The 27,509-nt window shown below is 39.5% G+C and overlaps 1 protein-coding gene across 6 annotated transcripts in view; it reads right to left on the bottom strand.

Annotated features, from left to right (window-relative positions):
- The window catches only part of LOC148010790 (leucine aminopeptidase 1-like), a 98,667-nt gene extending 79,023 nt beyond the window's left edge, over positions 1-19,644 (bottom strand). For 3 of the 6 annotated variants that reach the window (XR_015689582.1, XM_087672147.1, XM_087672150.1), the window contains exons 1-6: positions 19,413-19,644; positions 17,999-18,163; positions 11,954-12,027; positions 11,761-11,872; positions 11,556-11,684; positions 11,296-11,446 (exon numbers count right to left, since the gene is read on the bottom strand). Coding sequence is in view for 5 of the 6 variants with exons in the window: in XM_087672147.1 (XP_087528273.1) it covers positions 11,296-11,446; positions 11,556-11,684; positions 11,761-11,872; positions 11,954-12,027; positions 17,999-18,163; positions 19,413-19,490 (709 nt within the window). In the remaining variant the exon portion in view is untranslated. The remainder of the gene's footprint in view (positions 1-11,295; positions 11,447-11,555; positions 11,685-11,760; positions 11,873-11,953; positions 12,028-17,998; positions 18,164-19,412) is intronic. The other 3 variants (XM_087672146.1, XM_087672148.1, XM_087672149.1) reach the window with 3 other exon arrangements.
- Between the last annotated feature and the right edge of the window lie 7,865 nt (positions 19,645-27,509).

Genomic DNA, 27,509 nt, shown 5'->3' with positions numbered 1-27,509 from the left:
CTATTTACTGTAATTTCTGGAAATTTTGGAGATTTCCAGCTTATTCCAATTTGGACATTGCTCTTTTGCCTTCTTTTGGTATTGATTATCATGGCAAATCAAGGAGGAGATGTATTTACCTATGTATCCAAAGAGGACAGATTGGATGGTAATAATTACTCGCTTTGGTCCTTCATGATGAAGAATGTACTTGTTGCGAAAAATCTTTGGGACTATGTCAGTGGTAAAGAAGTTAGACCCGGAGTTGTGGCTCCTGCTACTCCTCCTCTAGGAGGACGTGGATAACGGGCACCTTAGCTCAAAAAGCATGGGATACACGGGATGCACAGGCTTTGTCGCTGATTGCATTGGCAGTTCAACGGTCCATCATCCCCCACATTCGTTTGGCAGCTTCTTCACGAGAAGCTTGGCTAAGGAGCAGATGTTTGCTGGTAAAAATGAGACTCGCATCTCTTTCTTAAAGAAAGAGCTTGAGACATTGAAGATGGATAAGGGTGATTCTATGCAAGATCACTTGAATAAAATTCACGACTTGCGTGAGTAGCTTATGAATGTCGATGAGTACTATTTAGATGCATAGCTGATATCTAATACATTGAACTCATTACCTCCTTCGTACTTGGTTTTTAACACGGCCCTAAACCTCACCATGAGGATCGCAGGCTTTCATGGCTGGACAGAAGGGCAAAAACAGCCAAGTAAAGAATGCTCCGCAAAGCTCTGGGACTTCATGCACTTCTCACAGGGAAATTTAAAACAAGGAGACGTGCAAGCCAAAAAGGAAAAATGCCATTATTGCAAGAAGCCAGGTCACTACATCACTGAGTGTAGAAAGCGCATTGCCAAGGAGAAGAAAAAGGAGTCAGGAATGTTTGTTTCTGATGCTCCTTCCACTGCTACTGAGTCAGTGTCCTTTGTTGCGGACAGGGACTATTTCTTTTATACATGTAGTTATAACTCTTCTTGGGTTGATCGAGCATTTAGCTCTACTGAGGATGCAAGCACTTGGTTTTTTGGCAATGGTGCTTCTAGGCACATCGCATCTCCCAGAGATTTATTTGCTTCAGTTGATACAACTCTAGTTGGCAAGTCTGTACAGTGTGCCAACAATGCATCATACCATGTTAGAGGTATTGGGGAGATTGTGCTCACAGCCATTGATGGCTCTATTCTCCACCTACAGGATGCTTTGTTTGTGCCATGTATAAATAAGAATTTGCTCTCTATTTCTTCTTTGGTACATTGTGGATTACAGGTCACCTTTGATAATGACAGATGCATGGTGAGAGACAAGGAACACATGACTTTGGTCTTGACTGGCACTTTATGTCATGGATTATATGAGTTGGATGCTCTTTTAGTTTATCAGTCAACGTACTTGGCATCCACTCTTACTCCTACTATGATATAGGCAGAGTTATGGCATGCTTGGATGGGGCATGTGAACTTTGGTAGTTTGATGCTCTTACAGCGTACACAAATGCTAGATGGATTACCTCTTCTGGAGAGACCTCGTGAGCACTTATGCGAAGGATGTGTTTTGGGAAAAATGCATCGGTTTTCATTTCTCCGTGATGCTGCTTTTAGAGCCACAGCCAAGTTACAATTAGTGCATTCAGATGTATGTGGACCTATGCAAACAAAGTCATTGGGAGGATGTTACTATTTTGTGACTTTTATTGATGACTTTACTCGATTCTACTAGCTCTATTCTTTGGTAAAAAAGTCAGAAGTGTATGATGCATTCTTGGCTTTTATTGCACTTGTTGAAAACCGATCTGGCTATAAAATAAAGACTCTTCGTTCTGACCGGGGGGGGATATATGTCCTCTATGCTGAATTCTTGTTTGAAGCAAAAGGGCATTGTTCATCAGTTCACTACTGCTTATACTCCACAACAGAATGGGGTTACAAAGAGGAAGAATCGGTCACTCATGGAGATGGCCAGATGTATACTGAAAGCAAAGTGTTTGCCACACAGTTTTTGGATGGAAGCCGTAATGTGTGCTTGCCATGTTTTGAACAAATACCCCACCAAAGCCTTAGAGAAAATTACACCTTTTGAGGCTTGGAACAGCCGGAAACCTTCTATTGGACACTTTTGTACCTTTGGGTGTCTTGCATATGTACACATTCCCCAGGTACTCAGAAAAAAGTTGGATAACAAGGCTGTCAAATGCATTTTTGTGGGATATAGTAGTGAGAGCAAAGGCTACAGACTCTATGATCTAGTCTCTAAAAAGGTGTTTGTCAGCAGGGATGTACTCTTTGATGAAAAATCAGAATTATCCCTTGCTATTTTAGACACATATCAAGCTGCCCATGATGTATTTAAAGGGGTGCTGCCCATTTCATTTGGTGATTCAGCTAGAGTTTCAGCAAGTGAACTCAATATTCAGCCAGCTGCTCCATTGGAAAATGCAGAAAATCAACCATTGGCTAATCTAAATATTCAACAAAGTGCTGAAACTGAAATTCAACAAGAGCTTATGCACAGTCACAAGGAAAGACAAATGCCTAGATGGTATTTACAGACTATGAAATATAGTCTTCTGGATACACCCATGGCTGGTTGTACTAGAAAGCAAGCTCGTACGCATGATATTGCACATACCATGGAGTGTGTTATGGCAGCAAGCACAATTGATGGTGAGGAGCCTGAATGTTTTGAGGATGCACAACAAAATGTGAATTGGATGGCAGCAATGCAAGCTGAATTGGATTCTATCATTAAGAATCAAACATGGGATTTAGTATCTTTCCCCTTTGGGAAAAAAGCCATTGGAACAAAATGGGTCTACAAGCTGAAACGGATTGCAGATGGATCCATTGACAAATATAAGGCAAGGCTTGTAGCTAAAGGCTATGCACAGAAGAAAGGCATTGACTATGAGGAGACATTTGCTCCTACCTCCTGAATGACGACCATTAGGTCTATGGTTGCTTTGGCTGCCCATTATGGATGGACTGTGCATCGGTTAGATATTAAAACCGCATTTTTATATGGGGAACTTCATGAGGAAGTATATGTACAGCAGCCCATTGGTTTTGCAGTTCAGGGATCCGAACACTTGGTTTGCAAGCTGAAAAAGGCTTTATATGGTTTGAAACAACCTCCTAGAGCTTGGTACGCAAAGATAGATACCTTTTTGTTCAACCAAGGGTTTATAAACAACTCATCTGAGTCTACTCTTTACATATGTAAAGAGGAGGGATCCATGCTAATCATTTGTCTATATGTTGATGATCTTTTGCTTACAGGGACACATGCTAATCAGATTTCAGCATTCAAACAAAATTTGCAACAAACTTTTGAAATGTTAGACTTGAGGTCTTTGCATTATTACTTGGGCATTCAGTTCATACATGATGCTAGAGGTATTGGTTTATCACAGTCAAGATACATTGGTAAACTTCTTGAGAAGTTTGGCTTACAGGATTGAAAGCCAGTTTGTGCACCAATGGAACCAAGACTAAAGCTGTCATTACATGATGACAGTGATTTGTTTGATATATACACATATGCTCTAGCAGTTGGATGTCTTATTTACCTATACAACACTAGGCCGGACATATAGTTTTCAGTTTCAGCCCTAAGCAGATATATGCATTAGTCATGCATGTCACATTGGCAAGCTGTTAAGCGTGTCTTTTATACTTGCAGGATACTAGATCTCTTGGATTGCTTTATACCAAGGGAGACCACTGCAATTACATGCTTACAGTGATTCTGATTGGGCTAGTGATTATGATTCACGTCACTCCACTAGTGGCAATTGTTTCTTTCTTGGCTCATCTTATATATCTTAGCTTAGCAAGAAACAATCCATTGTTGCCACATTGTCATGTGAAGCTGAATACAAGGCAGCTTTCACTACCACAGTTGAATGCGTATGGATTAGACACTTGCTAGCTAATCTGGATGTATCTGCTAAACACATTGAGATACATTATCACTTTGTCAAAGAGAGGCTACATGCAAGTAATATCAGCCTTGTCTATTGTCCTACCACCAGTAATGTGGCAAACATCTTCACCAAAGCTCTTCCTCGTGACAAATTTGAAGCACTTCACAATGCTTTAAATTTGATCTTCTTTGGTGGCAAATGATCCTTGTACTTTTTATCACTCTTCACTCCAGGGGGGTTTGTTGGGTTTTCACTCATGCCTATCACATAGGAATGTCGATGAACAGTAGGACGCTGGGACACTTTTTACTCTCAATACAAGAGGTTTTTTCCCCCAGACTTAGTCTTCTTTCATATGTGCTAATGTCACACACTTACGGACACTTATCGTGTTCGGGTGTGAACACCCCCTACAACCCTAAGGTTTAAGGGTTGTACTTTGTACTTTCACATTATACTCTTTCAATCTATTATTGGGTGTCATGCTTCACTCTCCACACTGTCTACTGCACTCTCAACTGAGCTTCAATCCTTTCTCCATCTCACATTCCCAAATGTCTCTATCTTCAAACTTCTTGCATCCGGATTTCTCTATCTAACTTCTCTGTAGCATTGTCTCTCTTCCCTCCATACTCTCTTTCCTCCAAGACTTCTCTCCTCTCTTTGCTAGACCTTCTTTCCTAGTCCTCTTTGCATAAACGAGCAACGTCAAGGAATCGGGAGGCATATGCATTGATTGTAAAGCAAGCATACTACTCTAAGGAACCCCCTACACCTCTTACATGTACTATCATGTCAACCACCCCTATAGGAGTACGCCTCCCTCTTGTACTCCAAGCAACACGGCCACACATAACGACTAAAGTCATCAACAATCAACATGAGGTCAGTGTGGACAACTCAAGTGATGTCGAAGCCCTTCGATTAGCAACCTATGTATCACATTGCCTATGTTGCTTGCCCCTCAAGCAACTAGGGCAAAGAGTGTGAACAGGAGGAAAATCTAGAAGTCCCTCAACCATCTCTTCCAAGAAGCCCATTGAGTAGCATCAAGGTTTAAAATCCCATAATGAGTATGCCAAAGCAATCCAAGCTCATGTAAAAAGTGTGCAATACGGGCTATGAGTGTGTAAAGTCCACCCTTCTATGTACCTGTCCAAAGAGCAGCACTTATAGATGCATCCTCCACTATGACTGCATCCTAGGTGAAGATGACTCGTGTACCTACACGGGTATAGAGGATTTGTCTTTAATGGTGATGGAAACCCCCCCTGGATCTGATGTCCTAAAGCCAATCTTGGTGGTAAGTCATGTGGGAAGAGACTCCACAATCTACGAGCCAAGGCTTCTCCCCAGAAGAAGAAGTGTTGTATCCTTCATCTCGAACAAGTGTATGAAGACAGACTCTGTGGTAGCAGGTGTGGCCTTCCATGATGACTCAGGTACCTGCACGGGTATAGAGGATTTGTCTTTAATGGTGATGGAAAACCCCCTTGGATCTCATGTCCTAAAGCCAATCTTGGTGGTAAGTCATGTGGGAAGAGACTCCACAATCTACGAGCCAAGGCTTCTCCCCAGAAGAAGAAGTGTTGTATCCTTCATCTCGAACAAGTGTATGAAGACAGACTCTGTGGTAGCAAGTGTGGCCTTCGAATCCTTTGACTTTAAATGGGGTTACTTCTGCCAACACTTCTCCGTGCCCTTGCCACAATGGGGGCACTTGGGCTTCTTCTTGGAATCCTTGGAATCGTCCTTGTCATCCTCTTATTTCTTAGCCTAGGGCTTCCCCTTCTCCCCCCCCCCCGAACCTACTATAAAATCCTTCCTAGAGCTAGATCCACCGGTGCCTATATCTCTGGGCCACTCGTCATGCTCCAAGACCTAGCAGAGCAAGGTTCTCCCAAAGAAGTATATCTCACGTCCTCAAAGTGAGAAGACTGGTGTAGAATACATCAAACTTTGGAGATGGCAGCTAAGTCAATAAATCATGGCCATGTCCTCAGAAGATATAGCCCATCCAAGAGATACAAGCTCATCTCTCATATCCTCCAATTTTTTGATGTGGTCCTTTATGGAAGGAGAATCATTGACTTTGAGCATCCAAAGCTTCTTCTCAAGGAATATGCGGTGAGCAAACATCTTCTAATGGTAGGGAGATGCTAGCTTCTTCCAAACCTCCACAGTAGTCCTAAATCTGTGACATGCACTAGGACAAAATCTTGTAAGCTCATAAAAAGAGACAATCTAGCTCAAGAGTTGAGCCAATCCCATAAGGCAACACATCCATTGTTGATCCCACAACAGGATCATCCACAGGACGGGGAACGGAATGAGAAACAAATTCCCAAAGGTCGAAGGTGTCAAGAATACACTCCACCTTACATGACCACAGTGAATAGTTGGAACCATCCAAGCGGTCCTCCTTGGGCAAAGAAGGAAGTACGAGCACTTGCACAAAGGGTACCATAGGAGGCATCTTAAGGCCATGGGTATGGGTCTAGCGTGAAACATGGAGGGAGGGAGAAGGAGAAGGCTGCTGTACAAATGGACTTAGTAACCTCCGTTTTTCTCAATCTTTGCAAGAACTAGCGCAATAATCTCTCCGCTTGTCAAAGGAATGATGAGAGACATCACCTTTTGAATCATCAAAGCCAGCAAATTGGTGATAAGACATCTTCAATAACCTACAAAAGACCCAAAATACCTACGTTTGATGTAGACCGCCCCTTGAACGGTGAAATCAACTGCAAGTTCACGAGAAGAACAATGTAGATGAGCCACTGGAAAGAGAAAAGTTGTCACCTACACCAAAAATACAACCTATGCACCAAAATGCTGATGGTGACAATTAAGACGCAACTAGAAAGGCTGTGTTTTCACCAAAGCACAAGCTTTGAGTTGTCGCTTGGCTCCTAATGGATGCGTTTCAGCACACCACAAGGGTTGGTAGGGTTGTGTGACCAGTCTAGGAAGTCTCCTTGATGTTGATCACCTCTCAATTCTCTCTTTTGACAATGGTGACATGTGAGAGTGTGCAATAGAAGAAGGACATGAACATAGAGAGAAAAGACACAAGAGACAATTGGAAGAAGAAGAAAGAAATTTGCACTAACTGAAGATGAATGCTGAATACAACGTTGTTGACCAATCAGTTCCTAGCACAGAGCCCGAGGCACCAATAAGGGCACCAAATTAGGCTGAGAATGATGATGGCAGTAGCAGTACCGGAGATAAAGAAGAATGCCGAAGTTAAGAGAAGCAACCTACAGAAGATGTGTTTGCCAAGTGAGAAGGGTCAGCTATAAATAGCTAAATGTCTCCAAATCTTTCCAACCTACTGAAAATGGCCTGTAAATCTGTCCAACCTGCCAAAATGGCCTTTAAATCTGATCCCTGCTGAAAAATAGCCTAGGACTGCAACAAATGCAATTCTACTACGCCGAAAAAAAAGAAAAATGATGACATGGAATCTTGGGCAATGTAGAGGCAGGCATGACAAACATAGAAAAAAGTGTCAAAAACAGAAGAAATACACACTAAAATGCCAGAGCTCCCATGTCTCTGTTAGACTCTAACAAGAGTTCACAACCAAGAGATGGCAAACTAATAACCCTAAAATATGCAAGCTAACAAATTTTTCCACCTAGGTTTGAGGGAAGACTCGAAGGTTCCTTATGACTCACTAGCTTAATTTTTGTTTTAATTTTGATTTTGATTTAAATTTTGGTTTTAGTTTTGCTTTCCCTTCCCTTGTTGCTACCCCTTCTAAGAAGTGCTAGCGACGAGCCCCTTGAAAGATGGACTATGAAACTGATTGAGCAATCAAGCATAATGCAATAGCTGACATTCACATTCATAAAAGGTAGGCATGGTAGGTTGTGAGATCACATGCTATGAAAAATTGAAGTATTTGCCCGGCAACTTATTTAGAAACACTGTGACTTGGTCATTAGAGGACTTAGGAGTCCCCCATGGTAGAGAACTTAGCGAGAAGCCGCCAATACTTGACTGTAGCGGAGGCATTCTTAGCCTTCCATAAACAAACAACCTCATATGGAACAAGTGCGGGATCAGGTTGGGGTTCCAACCACTACACAAGGTCTGAATCAAGTACATGCCTCATTAGATTTGACCAAGTAGTGTAATTAGACCCATTGAAACTAGTCTTGTCAAAAAAAGTATGCTTACCTAATAAGGAAGATGAACCATAAGGTGTTGGATAAGAAGTGTAAGAAGAATAAGGGTAGAAGGGAGGGGGATAAAAAGGAAGACGTGCTGGGTAGGCAAAAATAGGGTGTAAGTGTCCATGTGGTCCCGATGGTGGAGACAGTGGAACATGAATGTTTCCATATGGTTCCAATGGAGGTGGAGATATTGGAGAACATAAGCCCTATCCAAATGTCGGTTGGGGGACAATAAAGTGACTAGTAGGTTCACTAGGTAAAGCCATAAAGGCAAACTGTGGTACCACTTGATCTTTTTGTCCCTATGTTTCCATAACCCTAACTATGTTCTTTATCAATCTATGTTTGTTATATGATTGTTTTTTCTTTTTTGAGGTAGAGCATTTCTTTACAGATATCACAATAAAATGATCATTGTGACATTACAACAAACTACATAGTACATTGACACCAAGAAAACCAAGGATTGAAGACAAAAACTAGAACACCATGGTACCATGGTAGGAAGACAAGCAAAGCAATTTGAAGAACTAAACTAGAGTTGATGTAGCCATCATTGTAAGCCATTGTGATTGATCTTAGAGTAGTTCAAGCCAAGATAGAAAAATCATTAAAAAAGGACTTGCATTGTAAGAACAAACTTTACCATTGAAGGTTTAAAACCCACCCCACTTCAAGGCCTTGTGAGGAACTCCTGGAGTGTCAACATCAACCTAAAAGGGGACCTCCATATCAAGCAACAAAGAGTTAATTAACTTTAACCCCCTTTTTTCAGCTCATTAAACATCCGCTAAACTCAAATATCATAAGTAGCTAAAGTGTATGGGCGCCCACATTTTATGCACCCAAAGTGTCTGAGCACCATCTGAGACATCTTAGGCACCACCCTAGACAATTGGTTGGCTCATGTGTCTATAAATAGGGATCTATTCAGCCACTTTGCACGTCCCAAATCCCTTTTGCCATCCTTCACCATCATCTCCAAAAGCCTCTATGACTGCTTCAGCACCTATTCAATACACCAGCTGCCACTGACATCCTTTAGACCACTGTGTTTTCTGTCTAGAGCAGGCCAACCTATAGTCACTAGCCCTTGAGGGTCCTCCCTCTACTATTGCATTTGCTTCATCCTAGAGCCACCCAGCATGCTGGTCACTTGTGCAACCGGTTGATATAATCAAACTAGGTTGTGCTTACAGCTTCTAGCCACTTCTCAACTTCGCTCAACTGCTGGTCTGCTTTTGTTGACTACTAATGAGGTCACCCCAACTGCCACATCATTACTCTAGCTGTTAGTTGCTACATTTTCACTTTTCCAGCAAATCTGTATTTTCATCTACACCAGGTCATTTTTGTGTTTTCAGCACATTTCTTCATCAATCCCTACTATGACTCATGGTTATTGTAATCCAAATCCGTCTCTGGTGGATGAAACACATCAACATCTCCCTCAGTCCACTCCCACAAGAGTCATCAGTTTGCCTTTTGGACTGGTCTGCCCTTGAGTATTTGTAGATTCACTCATTTACATTCAGCATTCTTTTAGTTTCATTAGATTCCACTCCCCCCTATTTTTGCCTTGTGATTTTTTCTAAGTTATTGTGGTTTAGTCATGTTTGTACCTTCTATGTTTTCTTAGTGAAAACCCTAGCATATCTCTGCTCTGACCGGTGGCTACTATACTCCAAATCCGTCTTTGGTGGACAAAACACATCTCCCTTAGCCCACTCCCACAAGAGTCATCAGCTATTGGATTGCTCTGCCCTTGAGCATCGTGTACATTCACTTGTTTGCATTTAGCATTCTTTGAGTTTTATCAAATTCCACTCTCCCATATTTTTGCATTTTTTGCAATTTTGTGCTTTTTGTGATTTTTTCTAAATTATTGTGTTTTAGCCATGTTAGTATATTCTGTGTTTTCTTAGTGGAAACCCTAGCATATCTCCACACTCCATAGGCTCTTCAACCAAGGAAAACCTAGATCAAAAAGAATCGGGAATGATGGCAACCTTGTGGAATACCGATAATATTTTCAAAGAGGTGGGGGAGGCAATGACCAGATTACAAGATATCAATTTTGGTCAACACCAAGGTTGACATTGTCCCAACACTTACGGATGACATTGTACATCTCAATGCCACCACGAATCAAGTTGTTACAGAGCTTCTAGTGAGTATGTAACCTCTTCATCCTCTCATCTATCTTTTCGCCTTGCTCATGGAGATCTTGGAGATCAGAGAGCTTGCAACCACCAAAGAGCAAAACTTTCTTGCTAAGGAAAGGGAGAAGCAATGATCGTTCGAGTGGAGATCAAAGGCCATGCTTGGATCACAAACCACCAAGCCCACTCATCATCTTGACTACAATGGCAGGAGCATAGATTTGGTAAGTTCACAAACCTTCTCATGAGGTTTGAGCTTGCAGTTTGCATAGGAGTAAAATGCGTACCTTGCTGGCCAAATAAAGGGGGAGGGCATGAGGAGCACCTAAGTGGGAGGTGAGAAACCATAGAGTGCAATGAAGTTCTTGAAAAATTAAAAGAACAATCCATGTCCCATTAGTATTGAAGCTTGGGAGAGGCCTTATTAGCATGATGTTATCAAGTGCCTTTGGTCATTGGACAATCACTGATTGGGAAGCCGTTTTCAGCCACTTTGTGGGATAAAATACCGAGTTGTTCTTATATCTAAAAGCTAGTTTCCAATTGGCCAAACATTCATGCACATCAAATGGACTCTCAACAAACACAGCAGGTAAATACCTTGTGCCTAGAAAGTATTTGTTGGAGAACAGATTTTGTCAAACTGCTAGCCTGCAAGAGGCTAGGAGAGTGAATTTCAATGCAAAAAAGGTATTCCTACCACACAAGTTGTATTGGATGACCACAGTTATTTGGCTTATGGGACTGCTTCTGCTAGGTATGGGTTGGCATGCATCATCGACTATCATGGCACTACATAAAAGAAAAACTTCTCTTTCTCGTACACTGCTAAAGATGGATCTATCTAAAAGCACCCGCATGCATTTTTTTTGTATAAGCTGTTGCCACAAATAAGACAAGTCAACCAGACAATATTAAAAAAACTGACTCTCCTCTTTATATATCCTTAAACCACTACATGCTTGAGAGAAAATCTATTGCTTGTAGTGGTTGCGGTAAACCTATGAGAGAATAACTTTCCTAATTACCAAAGGATTTAACCTGGTGTCAAGACATTGGCTGGAGCTGCAACTAGCTGCTTTGCTATTATCACCCCTCCAGTAGTACAAACAGCCCTTCTCAAGGCCTCGTCCCGATCACTTCCTGTCCCAAGAGACATGATTGCAACAGTTTCCAATTTTGATGGCCTTGCCTACCAAATCAACAAACATCCGAGGTAAGAGGGTCTGAAATCAGTAATTTATCTGTAAATGGCTACTCAATGAAGAAGTTTTACCAGTTGTTGAAGAACAAAAGCTGACCTCAGACTTGAAGCGAGTGTCCTCATATGTTCCTAATATTGCTCCAGATGCTATTGCCTCAACAGCTGCTATTTTAGACTCTTCAGTCATCAGATCAGTATCAACCATTGCAACCCCCAAACTGCATAACTGAAAGGGAATGCTATTAAAGGCTTATCATGTTAGAAGTTTGTAAAGGTTCGCTGAAATATCAAGGTTTTATAACCTTTGATTGTTTTGCTAAGCGTGCAGCTGTCAACCCTAAGACTCGCCATGAATCTGATGCATAGACTGCATCAAGTACAGCATAGGATCTGCCAAGTCCCACCAATGCAATCCTAAAGAAAAACATGGTTCATTACTATCAAATTCAATACTAAGGAACCTGCAAAATGAATGGTCAATTTTAAGAACCTTACCTCTTCACATCACCATGAGAGATACGCATGGTTGATACTTGACCAAGCAAACCTTTGAAGTCATCTTCATACAACTGTTTCATTTTGTAAACACATTTCAGTACTGCACCATATTGACCATCAAAGTAAAGCATGTCCACCACAACCAAACCAATAAGTTCATATCTACAAGACAAAAACCAAAATTGCACTCAAGGCATACATACCAACACAGCTAAATTATCAGGAATGCCTTGTACCCTTCAAAGAAATCTCAGAAATTGAACTTTGAAGATGAAACTCAACAACAAGGGGGGGTTGTTAACAATAGACTTGGAGCTACGTCAAGTCAATATCAGGCTTCCCAAGACAGCCCTAGGGGGAACAGGAGTAGAAGTCAAGGTGGAGCAGTACAAATCCCATGGCAGGTGTCATCTCACAAAGTGAATTGAAGGCTAAATCCTCACAAAATCACCCCCCACATGCAAAGAAAGAGATGCATGAGCTCCTCCCAACGACACCAATCACCTTGCAACTGATCTTATTGTCCTCTAAGAAGATAAATAATGGAACTCCAAAGCTTGGCTGGGGTGGTAACATAGAGGTATGATATTGGCTGAAAGTCAGCTGACATCAGGCCTTCTAGATATGTATCTCCATGAGACTGCCAATAATATCCAAAACCTTTGAATGGACTGCAGAGGCCTCCAAACCTGTCTCCACTCCAGCCACACAGCAAGAATGACCTTAATGATAAAAAACCCTCAGCCTCATGGAATGGTTAAGCATTGAATTGACTACCTCCCTACCAAAGGCTGGATATTACCAAGGCTTGGCTCCATTCGGCAAAGAATCCTACATGCACTTCTCATCAGTTCTGTGCCTTTTTGTCAAAACTCGATAAAAAGAACCCACTGTACCCTTATGCTATAATTGCTATATTTATCCAGTTAATTCAAATTGTTTTTCTTTGAAATGTAAAGAACATAGATAGGATAGTGCATTAGACTGGTGGCTAAAGAGTTGTCATAGGTTATGATGGACCCACATATCGGTTATAACAAAGACAAAGCACAGTTCCACCTACCCCGGCACCTATGATCAGTACTCGAGCATATCAAGGATAGATTCAAACATATGAAGGACTGATGTTTGGAAGGTGGGCCAGATCTACCAGAACAACAATTTAGAATTTGTGAGAGTGCACACTGGAAAGGAAAGTGAACCTAGAGTGAAATAGAGAAGACTAAAAGAAATGCAGAAAGAAGAAGTTAAAAACTGAGTGAAGATTGAATGACAAAAGGCTGCAGCAGTCAGCACCAACAAGCAGCTCTAAGCTAACACACCCTCTTAGATCTTGGATGTAGCGGAAAGCCAAAGGAGATGGAATCCGAGGGTGGCAAGAAGAGTGCCACAACTGATGAAGTCTGTTGTTGAAGAGTGCCAACCAAGGGGTAAGACCCCCTCTCAGATGAGAGCCTAATCCAATGGGAGGCCACCATAGGCAAATGGAAGTGGAGAGACTTTGAATGGATCGCTCCAAAAACTTTAGTCAAAAATGGGTGAGCCAAGCCTATGACCCAACTAAGAGATGATAGTGAGGAGCTATCCAAGGTGCCATAACCTGCCAAAGAAGAACACAAGGGATAAGGGCCATGGTATGCAAGCGGCAGGGAATGGTGGCTCGATGGCAAAGGAAAGAGGCTGCCACATAAAGAAAAGGCTTGTAGGAGAGTGCAATCCCTAAACAAGCTCCTCATGATCCTTGGAATCCCCCTCTGAAATACAAAGGGCCAAGCAATCCATAGTTGCATCACTAATATCATCCCCCTTTGAAAGGGATGAGGGATGTGAGGGAGCCACCAAAGAAGATAGCAGGGGATAGGGTAGAACTTGTGGGATATGTGGTGCACAATTGGAATTGGGTCCAGCTATAGTAATCTGCCTTGGAGGGCCCTTCACCATTGAAGGGGAATGAAGCTTGTATAGCCCCCTCTCCTACCAACCAATTGGAAAAATGGCTCTTGAAGAAGAATCTTCAACACTGAATGTAAGGCCATGAACTGAGTGGAGATGGAATCCCAAGTCCAAAATATGCAGGACATCCAAAACAAAGCTCAAAGATGGACAGTTTGGCAAAGGCAAGGTGCCAACACCACAAATAGACACCATGCAACCAGCCTTCCTTCTTTGAAAAGGGTGGTAATTCCATGATGAAGCACTAAATTACGGCAATCAGCAAATAAATATAACTTGAAAGGTACAAAATTACCTTAATAATATTGGGCATTGGATACCCTGTTGGCCCCAAAACTAGCACCCCCTTTTGGCATTTCTTTAACTTGATTGCTAATGGAATGAGTACAAGATGAGATTCACAATCTCCTTTACTATTCCAAAAAGCCTATTTGCTATAGCAACAATCGGCAATCAATTTGGGCCAACTGCCCTTTCCTTTTTCACCACGACTTGCACAAATGGAACCACCAACTAGCCAAATGATGTCCCAAATTACAATGAATGGACTGGTATCTGAATTCCCCGAAAATCACACAAATTTCAGGTGCTGAATTCAGTGCACAATGCCTTCACCAATCGGCATAGGTCCTGAGGTGGTTGTCAAACCCTAAATTTTGTGTAAATTTAGGGTTTACAGTAGAGATCTCTCTACTATCCACCAAATTTGGTTGAGACATACTAAGATCTCTTGAGAATGGGTTGAAGAAGGTGAGAAAAACCAACATGAGAGAGAAATCTGATTTTCTTCACAAGAAAACCCTAAATTCTGTCTGTTGCCTGCTCTAGCTTGCATTTAATGCAGTCACCTATTGCAAGCACCTCCAAAATGCTGTCACCTAATCAGCAATGCTCTTGCCAACCCCTGGAAGGTGACTCCCTGCTGCCCCCTACCAATTATGGCCCCCAAATGGCTGTCTTCTACAGTAAATCTTGTTCTTTGGTTAGAAAATGGACTAATAGCTCTCTCTCTCTCTCTCTCTCTCTCTCTCTCTCTCTCTCTCTCTCTCTCTCTCTCACACACTATAAACTAACTGAATGGTTTAGACCCTGCCCCCAAAAACGTTTTCTCGGTTTTCATGGGCATTTTTGCGAAGTGGCAGCCTTCCAAAACTCGTTTTTCAGCATTATCCAGCCATTTAATTAATTTTCAGAATCATTAAACCAGACTTTCTTCTTGGAAAGGGTGGTAATTCCCTCATTAAGCACTTAACTACAACAATCGGCTAGATTGATTGCTAATGGAATGAGTATACACTGAGATTTAAAATCTCCTTTGCTATTCCAAAAGCCTCTTTGTTGTAGCAACAATCAGCAATCAATTCGGGCCTATTGCCCCTTGATTTTTCACCCAGGACTTACACAAGTGGAACCACCAATTGGCCAATGCTACCCCAAATTACAATGAATGGGCTAGCATTTGAATTATGCGACAATTACACAAATTTAAAAGCTCAGATCTCCTAAGAATGGGTTGGAGAAGGTGAGAGAAAGTCAAGATGAGAGAGAAATCTGATTTTCTTCATGAGAAAACCCTAAATTCTGCTTGTTGCCTGCTCCAGCCTCCTACATTTAATGCAGTCACCTACTGCCAAGTACCTCCAAAATGCTATCACCTGATTAGCAATGTTGTAGCTTGCCCTTGGAAGGTGACTCCCTGCTATCCCCTGCCTGTTGAGGCCCTCAAATGGTTGTCTTTTGCAACAAATTGTTGGGGTGGACCATGGAACGAGGGACAATGCACCATAACCAAAGGATAGATATCCCTACATCTTGAGTGGCCAAAGAGCCTAAAGACCCTTTCATAGGTTTAGATGCAGATTATTCATATCCTCTAGGTAGATAGCACAAGCACCATAGTGATTTAGAGAGCACACAAAAGAGACTGGAGGCATTCCCCACCTGGACTTTGTTTCATTCATTTCCAACACATGAATACTCCTCAAAAATGGATTCACTTAGGGCCATTGTGGAGGCCTCAACCTAGGATATTGAGCTCTTTATTCATCATATGGATATTCCCTTGAGAATCCACATTGATTTCTCATTAGCATGAGTTAATAATAGAATTATTTTTTTGAAAAAACAAAAACTCTCCTACTAATACCCATATTTAAGTAAAGACAAACAATATCCCTCCATCCTAGTAGATACTCCATATTTAGATAAAGATAAGCCATATCCCTCCATCCTTGTAGATACTCCATATTATTGTCCTCAAGGAGAGCTAGAGTTGTCATAACGTGAATCTCCTATGTCTAGAGGAACTGGCCAGGCACTGCTCCAGTGTAAATTTTCAACTAGGTTCCTATTGAGAACCCTCTCATCGTCCAACACTCCACCCCTTGATCACTTGAAGCCACCACCTTTAATACCAAAACAAGGATACCAAAGGCGTCCGCACCAACAGCCTAACAAAAGTTCAAGTCGAGAAGGGTGCTCATGCACTGGGGCAGTGTTCAAGAGAGTGGTTACCTACAAGTTATCCAACCAAACTACTACCCCAATCTCCCACATAAAACCTAGAGAACCTAGTTGTTGGAACAAGAAGTCTTCTAAAGCAGAAAGGAATGTCACCATAGCTAAGCAATTGAGAAGAATATGAGTGATCATTGCATGTAGACTGAACAAGATTATCTAGGGACCTATCTATATTGTTAGATCGTAAAAAATTAACACTACTCAAAGTTTTAACAGAAGTGTGAGTGAGACCAAAGACTCACATTAAATGTAAGCTACAATTTCTATTTGGTCCTACTTTCACACTCAAAAATCCTCAAAATATCTTGCTTACTAAAACAGGAACAAGCATTTTCATACTGTGATCTCACTTCAAATAAAAAATTTCCTCAATCTACAAGAATATGGCATTTGGACATGCATAATAACTCATATACAGCCAGTTGCAACGATTTTCTATGGTTTGGCAAAATGCCCAACTAGATATACTAATGGATTGGACATTGACCAACAAAGAGCCAATGCATTTACAATAGGTTCCTTTGTGCTAGAATTTGAAGCAGAATTTAGAGGTTAACCAAATTGTAACCATTTGATGTGGTTTAGCAAAATCCCATCAACAGATCTAAGAGTAATAAGCAAGAGCCAAAACATTTTCAAAAACTTTCTTTGTCCTAGAATTGTAAGTTAGTATAAATGGCTTGTCATATTAATCAAATACATTAATGAAGACAAAAGAATATTTTCTTTTAGCAACTTTAGTAGAGACAACTACACAATTACAGTAGTGATGCTTTTACAAAAATGAAAATATCTACTGTACTTCCTTTACTCAACAACAAACCAACAGTGGTTGCTAGACACATTAAAGAACCAGGATAGGACCAACCATACAATAGATTCTTCCAGAAATTTACTGTATCATAAGACACTTGCTTTATAAGGTCCCATAAAGGGCCTCAACAAGCATAGACATTTATACAATGATGAAATGATTAGCATAAAAGCTCAAAACATTATCACCTTTTGGTGATGTCATAAAGGTTAAATCTGAGGCTCAAATCTCAAGGTCTCTTGTTGGCTGCATTACTCATTGGACACCTCTGTTCACATTGTGTGTAAGTCTGAGCTCTTGCCCACACAAACTAATCGTAGTGTGACTCTGCTGTTCAGACAGCTTGCAACCTATCCTCATAGGACTAATGCCAGCATGGCTCTTGCCTCTCTCTCAGCTACTATTTGGAGGGGAGTGACCCCCCTACTTGGCATTTTGGTGTTTGTGTCTTATCTCAATGAAGAACCCATCCACTGGAAAAAGGACCTATTTTGTGTAGACACTAATTTATACACCTCTTTCTAGCATAGTGCAACCAAAAATGAATGTCAACCTCGTTTTACTAGGTGTTATGTGTATGAAGAAAAGCAGGTTACACAACAAATTGAACAGCCAAATAGCATATCTAGCTGCAGCATATTAAATATGTGGTATTCAAATATTACAGAATTGACAGTGTGCTATGTGTATGAAGAAAAGCAGGTTACAGAACAAATTAAACAGCCAAATAGCATATCTAGCTGCAGCATGCATACCAGCTCAATCAAAACTCCATCCAATTTCAGATTCAGATCCGATAAATGTATGTTGTGCAGATTGCCATCATGAATATCGTGTAATACGCTGTCCTCAAAAACACCAATCACCAAGAGGTCCCCCTCCCAATCAGTAATAGGACACTCTTGAACCTTGATGTCCATCTACAAGAAAAATCAAATCATACATCACATTTCTTGGCCATCATGAAAGCCGTTACAAGACTTGCACAGCTAATTTTATCCATTACATTCCAGACAAGACACCAAAAGTTCACACACATAGCTATTGAATCACGTTTATATAACATATGAAGAAACGTGGCAGAATCATGATAGCTAACGTGATAGAATCATAATGGTTAGACATCTTATATAAATATATAATTGTTCTTTGTTAGACCAAGCAGAAAGCTTAAAGTGAGAATGCGTGGACCAAATAAAAATAAAAGATACAATGCTTTTCTTTGGTAGAACAAAGGAGGAAGAACTTTTGCACTGAATGACTAATTGGAACTGATCAATGCTTTGACATCATGCACAGCCGGATATTCCAGCTAAGTAGGTCATTATAGATTTCCGCAATTTCAAAGCATTTCAGGTGGTCACGTGGCATCACCTTAACTTATAGCCTACAAAGTACATCAGACTGTCTCCTGTGCAACTTCTTACACTCCTTGTTCGATATGCCTTTAGCAATAATTCTCTAGAAATAATTCTTTAGAGGAATGCGCTTGTAGCAATAATTTGATTAGAGGTCAGTGTTTAACCAAGAGCCACATTTTTGACCTATTGGTCATTGTAGCTTTCTGCAGTTTCAAATTACAGCGGGTGGTCACAATTGCATCACCTTAGCTTAAAGCCTACAACGTGCAGATCAGACTACCTAATGTGCAACTTCTTAAACTCCTTGTTCAATACGCCTTTAGCAATGGTTGTCTAGAGCCCAGTGTTGAACCAAGAAAGATTGTCTGGTGAATATTTCTGAATCTATCTGTGGACCATTTAAGGCTTGCGAAAGACTACCTCAGAATCCCTGCATTACATAATCAAAAGCTTCTGAACTCGACAAGAACCTAAATGATTTCTCTCCTGAAACAAAATTTATGGTATAAGCGACATGACTTCGCAAAGAATTTTCCCTGATAATGGAATGCATTTCCGCAAGCAAGGATAAACGATGACAGAGGATGGAGATTGGAAGGAACACCAGCATAAAAGAAAAAAAGTATAGAAAAGCTAACGAGCCAATGCAGACAACCATGTTTTGGATTGGAAGTTGATTCAAGATTTCATCAAATTGAAGTAAGATATGTAAGAGATTGTCGGTGCGTAAGGAAGAAGGCCTGCTAAACTCAAAAAACCTAGGTGAATGCAAGCAACAAAGAAGAAATGATAAGAGCGAGAGCATTACGTTTGCAACATCGGGCGGTGTGTGCTTGGTAAGGCCGAGTGTAGCGACGTCAGAGTACTGCCGGGACAAAGCCGCCATATCTGTGGGAATGCCTGTGCACGCGGGAGTGCGTTTGCGCTCGTTTGTCAGGTTTAAGAAGCTCTACGATCGCGTAGATAAAAGAGGGGCAAGGGAGAAGGAAGGAGAAGAGAGGGAGGAGAGGAGGCGTTTCTACACAGGAGGTGGTGGACTGCAAGACATTTAGCTGAATTTAAACCAGGCATGGTGTCCGCAAGTGTTGACTTGTGATCATTAATTGAAAAAAGAAAATAAATTGTCGATGACGATAGTCTTCTCCTCTGCTGTGGACCCCACACTTGCACTCTCTAGTAGTACATCGCCGTGCACCTCAAGATTCCCAAAATTCGTTGCCTCAAACTATAGTTTTTCAATATGTCCTACCCCCATACGACAATTGAAACGTGAAAGACTGCTGCCGCTTCCATATATTATTTAATCAATTAGATGTTAAAAGGCAAGCTCAAACTTTGGAAAATATTCTTACAAGCTCAACTTTTGAATACTTTAAATCGAGAGGTCATTATGGGAGATCAAGGTGCAGCCAGCCCGGGATTGACAAGGGTGTCTAGGCTAACATGGGATTATGTGCACGTTAAAGACTTGCTCAAGGTCTAGATTGCAATAATCAGGATATTGAAAAACCTTTGGGCATTGAATCACCCATTAGGTGTTTGTATGGGTTGAACAACACCCTACCACCGCACAAATCAAACCACGAACCAGCTAAGGAGAGGCTACAAATACATTTGCTGGCCACAAAAACTTGTAAGAAACCTTCTTCTTCACCAAGAAACCATTGCTCCAAAAATACACAAAAGGAAGGCACTCGAGAAATTGAACAATGCTTCCATCCTCACTCTCTTCCTCTTCCTCACTCTCCATTAGATTAGGCAATGAAGCACAGGAGAGAAAGAAACAAGAACAAGAAAGATGAGAGTTGTGTCAAAATGGGAGAGAGAGGGAAATGAAGCTTGAGATGAGAAGATAAAGAAAGAAAGAGGTTGTAACCACCTCTACCTCCCACCTCCTCAAATCACCCAACAAGCCTTCTCCTTTTCCTTTCTTGATATTATAAAAATTGAATTTGCATACATCTTGGCTAAGGTCTAAAGACCCTTTATTTTGAGAATGAGACAAAGATGTTAGACCTTTCTTTTTCCTCCAACATTTTTGAATGTGAGCCTTTTGGACTACACATTTTACATTGCTTCATAATTGAAATTTTGCCAAGAGTTACAAAAGCCAAATGCTATTTCACAAAAGATGTTCCCATGTTGAGCACATTTTGGTGCCTTTATTTGCACAAAGTTGAGGGTTATCATGGGTGCTATTCTAACAAGAAGTAATCTTAGTGAGAGAGACATAGAGAATGTTCATGTGGGGTTGAGGAAACAATGAGACTTTTGTTTTGAGATGGGTGGCCCAAGCTTGGAGAGAATTCATGTTGCATATCAGGTTTGGTATTGAACATGGTGATGATATGCAACCTTGCATTTTTTGCAAGTGTGGGCCACTTAAGGAAATGATTGTTCGTCTTTCACACTATTAGAGTGGTGACCCTCAAAGAAATTTGGGCATCCATGAATGCGATTTTATTTTAGGGATCAACTAAGGGAATAAACTGGAGTAGAGTGGCTTCAAAAGTATGGTTTTGGAGTATGTGTCTCAACAAGAAAATTTGGGGATGAGGATCTAGCTAGTCTTTTGAACTTGTTAAACTAAATTGGTCCTCAAGATGTGATTGCAGTTAATTAATATTAATACAAACTTTTGGCATCTAAATACTTTCAATCCATATAAAAAATTTGTCACATTCACTAAGACAATGAAGTGGAAGAAAACCTCTATCATGAGTAATCATCTTGAGTGGTTATTCTAAGCTTTCAATCATAAGCCCATGTAACACATTAAAGGGCTACATATGTTAAATAAACTAAGTTTAGTGAGCTTAAACTCTAGAAAACTCTTCAAAGCAAGTTTCATAGATTTTATATACTCTGGCATCTACTAAATTCTGTAATGCATGAAAGGGAAGAAAACTCTATCATGGGTGATCATATTGAGTGGTGCTTACTTATATTGATCCTCAAAGCTAGACTCTAAACATCGAGAGCTACAACATTGTTGTCCTATATTAGACTTCTTGTTTTTTAGTTTCAAAGGTGTTTGGAAGAACCTCAAAGGTAAGACTTTCTAGTAGAGCTCAATGGTCTATAAAGCTTTACATCATGTTACCCCATTGCCACCCTTTATGGCTTGGCCCTTATGTGTCTTCTTACATTGGAATGTTTTTTACCACTCTATATCACATGGCACAATAATGTTACCTTGATAACTTGGCTCTTGTTTGGTTTTTTAGATAATTGAAAAGTGCATGTTTCATAGTTGAATTTTGATTATGATGAGCTAAATGAGACCTTAGGATCAAAAGCAAAGACAAAAGAGTTATGCAAAGATTTAATATTAAAGTTCACCAAGAAGCCAATCAATAGTAGCAAGCAAGCAAGTAATATAATTAATTTGTCTTGGTTTGGATTTCTCCCCCAAAATCCCATGATTATGGTTTTAATATTATTAAACTAGGTACTATTTTGAAGTATTTGGGTTTTGTCTTGGGCTTAGTACTATCCAAAATATAGGTTTCACATCTACACATGGAGGAGATATCAATGATTTTCATGAGAATAATATATATAGCTACGATCTAGATTTGTTAAGCCTTTCTACGAGAATGAGTGTCAATACAATTGCTACTATAAGTGTTGTTATATGTATTACTATAAGCAATGCGTACAACGATAGACATAGTGATGTATAAACAAGTAAAATTGCAATGTCTGTTTTGATATATTTATTGGTAATTTTGAATGTTTCTATGGAAAAAAAAGTGCAAAAGTCTGTAAGGACCCCCTTGCAAGTCCCTATTGCCACCCATCTTATATGAATGTGACTTTAAGCATTAAAATACAAACCACAAAAGACCAATTAATTAAAAAATAAAGTGGAGATTAAAATAAATGAGATCAAAATATATACTAAAGTAATATATATATATATATATATATATATTACTTATATTTTTTACTTCAAAAATATATATAATTAAATTATTGATGTGAATGTAACAATAATGCAGTAGGCAAGAAAATATAAAACAAAGCTAACAAAGAAAGTAATCAACCCTATCTAAACAACCCTAATCTAAATATTAAGTCTAAAATAGGAAGCCACCATGTATATCTAATCTTAAATCCCATCTACATAAAATGGATCCTTAGATCCATCTTGTACCCAAATAAACATACCAAGCAAGTGATATCATAACAACTAGCTACAAAATTATCATAAATCACATAAATCATTCAAATTATATGATATTGTATGTGTCTCACCCCCATGTGAACACAAGCTTTCAATGAGAGTGTCCAACCCATGTTTCTCCTCATACTTCCTCTCCAAATAAGGTGGGTCCTTGCCAAGGTATGGTTCCTAAAGTTAAATAATGAAAAATAAATTTGTACTTAGTTGTGAAGCATAGTAATCAATCAAAGAACAACTCTCTATATTTTTCAAAAATTTTACTTATGAATTCAACCTCAAAGGACCCCCATCCTCCACTCCCCAAGTAGGGTGTTAATCCTTCCACTACTCATGCTCATGTCGTCTCCTTTTGTTGCTTCCAATTATTTGGAGACTTCTACATCTCCCTCTTCAGCTACCTCCACTCATCCTTGGTTAATAGCAATGGCCTGACTATCTTGACCCTACATGCATCCCATGCTTGTGAGTGAAAACATGACAAGTGAGTCATAATCCTTTATTTGATAAAATCCTCCAAATTAGTATACACCTCATTAAGGCTTTGGGTGCTTCTCACACAAAGTCCAAATAATATAATATTTCCAAATATTATTTTGTTTTAATTTTCACCTCCACTGACCAAGTGTTCCTAATACACTTGTTAATACATAGCCCACCAAGTCATGAAACTATGATAACAAATTCTCTTTTTCTCATTGGTCATGATTATTTTGCCCTTGGAATCATCTAGAAAATTAGAAATAAGCAGTAAGGGGATGAGTAACATGGAACCTATGTAGACTAAGAGAGGGGCTAGCATGAGTAGACTCAGTAGGTGTGGCCTATAGAAACTTTCAATGGGTAGCATGTGTAGGACTCTACTATTGGAGTTATGACCAAGAAAGCATGGACTCACAATTGGGCTAGCCATAAGTGTAGGGCCCTTAATGTTAGCATGGGCCTCACCCTTTGGGACATATGTGCATCCATGAGAGCTCGAGCCTAGATATGAATAGAAGGTGGGGCTAGAGAATTGCCATACAATAATTTCATAAAGTCAATATGCAAAGGTGCCAAGGGATGGATATGATGAGGACTCCCATGTCAACCTACAACCTTCCTCCCATGGAGATGAGGTGCCAACCTGAAGTGCATGTGAAACATTCTCCAAATATAGATAATAAAGTGGAGGACAAATGGCATCATGCCCGCACAACAACAACCCTTCGACCATTGAAGTCCTAATATGTGAGATGACTAGTTATCTTGTGATTGACTCTCTCTAGTCGAGTGAGACCATCCCTCTAACCATTCATGATGACAAATACTCTTCTATACACCCTCAAGAAATTCCTCAAGGTTTACCACTTGAAAACATGATTTCTTCATTTTTGGCTAAAAGTACTCCTCTTTTTTATTGTAGAGATTGGATCTAGGATACTTTTGTGAGCCATATCTTCAACCTTTTTTATGTGAACAATGTTGCACTTGTTGGCACATTCTCCAACTTTTTCAAAATGTGGGTGATGTTATATAAAATTAGTCTACGTTGCATTTATATATTTGTATTATTAAGAATATGGATTTTGTAGTCAATAACATCTACTTTTGTGTAATACTCATAACTATATTATTGTATGACATGAACACTCCATATAAGTCCTACACTTTTCACCATATTATTGAATGAAAATATTCAAATCCACCCTAATGTTGTCCTTCCTACTTGAATAGTGAGTGATGGTACAACATGCTTGTATCTTGCATTAACATGCTCACAAGTTAACATACTCAAATAATCCATTAAGAAAATTTGATAAAGAAAATGCTCTCATGTAATCAATAGATGATATAGGGCATCGTCTTGGTCCGCCATGATTACATCTTGCATCAATATATATGACATCCAAAAGGTTTTGAAAAATAGATGATGCCAAGTTCAACATGTTTCTCTTCGAACAACTATATCGGCAATCATTGTTGATGTAGCACTCTCCAATGGTGCTATGAAACGAACTTGTTTCCATGGTATGCCACAATATCCTCTTAGTTATGAGGAGTTTAGATGCAATAACTTAGTTATTGGTAAACAAATATTATTGTTGTGGCAACCTACATGACACCTTAGTGCAAAGAGACATAATAATTGTTAAAATTTAGATGATTGTGAAAGTACTAAGCATAAGAACATAAAATTTTTACTCTTTGGAAAAAAGTTGGAAACTTTGAAAATTTAAACTTCTATAACATTAAAAGTTGTTGAAAGGTTAGAAACACTTACAATCTAGATAGAGAAGCATCTACAACCCCAACTTGATGATGTTGGGTCCTCAAATAACTCCTAGAACCATATTGTAACACTTCAATGTCATAAAAATCCTCTAACATGAAAGTGAAATGGTTCTCCCTATTCCCTCTTTTCTTATTTAAGGATCCAATTGATGGCCTATCAAATGGTATTTGGCTAGTTCACCTAGATACACCTTTTGTTTGAGTCTAAATCCTATGTTCAATGGTTGGAAATGCATAAGTTCAAATACAAAAGTTTAAAATGTGAAACTTCTTGAGATGTATTAGTAAATATTTACAGCCTTACGGAAATAAAAAGTTATCACTTTGCTATGGCTTCGTGTGGTTTGGCTTCTAGGTTAGACATCATCGTACATTATCATCTATACTTCTAAGAGAAAATAGAAAGTTATCACGTTGTTATAACTTCATGTGTTTTGAGTGTGCCCTTTGTTGCTTACGATTGTGTACACATCTCTTGGTGCAACAACAATTAGATTTAATGATATATTCAATTTTGAAATACAATACACCAAATCACTAATCCTTAATCCTTTGAGTTGAATTATTTGGTTATAATGAAAAATTAAATTATATGGACCCTTTTCTTTCATGTTAAATTATTTATAACTAATACCACACATGAGCAACATATTGAAGCTTCATAGTCTCATTGTCGAGCTCTTTTCACCTTGCTACAAGCCAAGAGTTTCCAACTTAGCTTCTTATTTAACAAATTTAACTCATCGCATAAATGCATGTTTTCCATAGTCACATGGACATAACCATGAGCACAAATTCATAGCCTCTATATTATATAACTATTGAAATAGTTGCAACTTGGGCTTAAGAGCAAGCTTTTCTAAGATTTGTTTAAAATGATCCTGGTTGATATGTATTTCAATTCATTCCCATCTTGCATCATGGACTTAATTGTCTATCACCTTAATCTATAACTCTCTTTCTAAGCTTGAAGTAATTCTCCTATTGTCTTAATTGCTTGCTAAGAGACAAGCTATCAATTGATATGCACCTGATTTTCTAAAATAAGAGGTTTCCTGGAATGGGGGAACTAGTGTAGACATGGCCTACAACTCAATTGATGAGAGCATGTGGCCACAAATCATGATGCTAGGGGTTTGAATCCCTCCTAGCCCATAGGAACCTCACATGGAAAGTTCCATCTTTAATGATTTCAATTATTATATATGGTATTGCTAACTAGAAAAAAGGTTTAAAAACTTATTACTATATGTTTACAAACACTTCATGATCATTTTGAGATAGCCATAGTGATGCATAGATCAAATATGTCATGCATGTGTAGCTATGCCAAAAGATTGAATCTCTCTCTCTCTCTCTCTCTCTCTCTCTCTCTCTCTCTCTCTCTCTCTCTCTCTCTCTCTCTCTCTCTCTCTCTCTCTCTCTCTCTCTCTCTCTCTCTCTCTCTCTCTCTCTCTCTCTCTCTCTCTCTCTCTCTCTCAATCAATCAATCAATCAATCAAGTGGCTACCCTAGTGGTAAGCCACTTGTTTTTATTAACCCACTCACATGGGTTCAATTCTCCTTTTTGTAGCACCTATACTAAATGACCGTGTGGGATGTAGAAGTTAAATCGAAGACCTTATGGTCACCACCCTATTCAACTTAACCAACTCAGCTACATCCATTTGCTCTCTCTCTCTCTCTCTCTCTCTCTCTCTCTCTCTCTCTCTCTCTCTCTCTCTCTCTCTCTCTCTCTAACACATAAAGTACACTTACAAAGACCAAAAGTAAGAGTACTACACAAGACTCCCCTATGCATTGAGTGGGCTCTTTCCAATGCATGTTTTAGTGATTGAATAACTTTAATTCCCTAAGGTAGTTAATACATGCTATTTTTTGTCAATCCCACAAAGAATAGGCAAAAGTTTCTTAATCTAATAAATTAGCTAATGTTTTCCTAAAATCACAAAGCTCATAAAGCAAATAAGTTGGTACCCAATATGTAACTAGGCATATACAATGAGTGAATGCATCATGATAAAAAATTAATGAAGAAAAATCATAAAACTTGCAAAAATTACAATATCGATCCATGATAAATACCTCAATAATGATAATCCATGATAAGAAACCATCTAAGCGCTCACACTAGCTCGATATAGTTTGCCAACAACTTGTACTATGCATCATTCCAATGTGTCAAATAACAAATGTTAGCGTGAGTTTCAACCACACTAAAAGTACAACTAAATAGAAATCAATTAGCCACAAATCAAATCAATAGACCAAGGATACTCTGTGGGCACTCTAGATATAAGGGTATTGGTAAGAATCCTAAGACACATGTAGATGCTAAGATTGTTGGCCAATGTGTATACAACAAAGTCACCCACATACACATAATGAATCTCATGCTTGAAAAGGATATATATTACTATCAACTATTTGCATCAAATGAGAGGT

Source organism: Lygodium microphyllum, chromosome 29 (assembly GCF_053477565.2).
Source record: "Lygodium microphyllum isolate KBCC chromosome 29, Lygodium_microphyllum_v1.1.10, whole genome shotgun sequence".
NCBI classification, from domain to species: Eukaryota; Viridiplantae; Streptophyta; class Polypodiopsida; order Schizaeales; family Lygodiaceae; genus Lygodium; species Lygodium microphyllum.
This window is presented reverse-complemented; position numbering and strand designations above follow the sequence as displayed.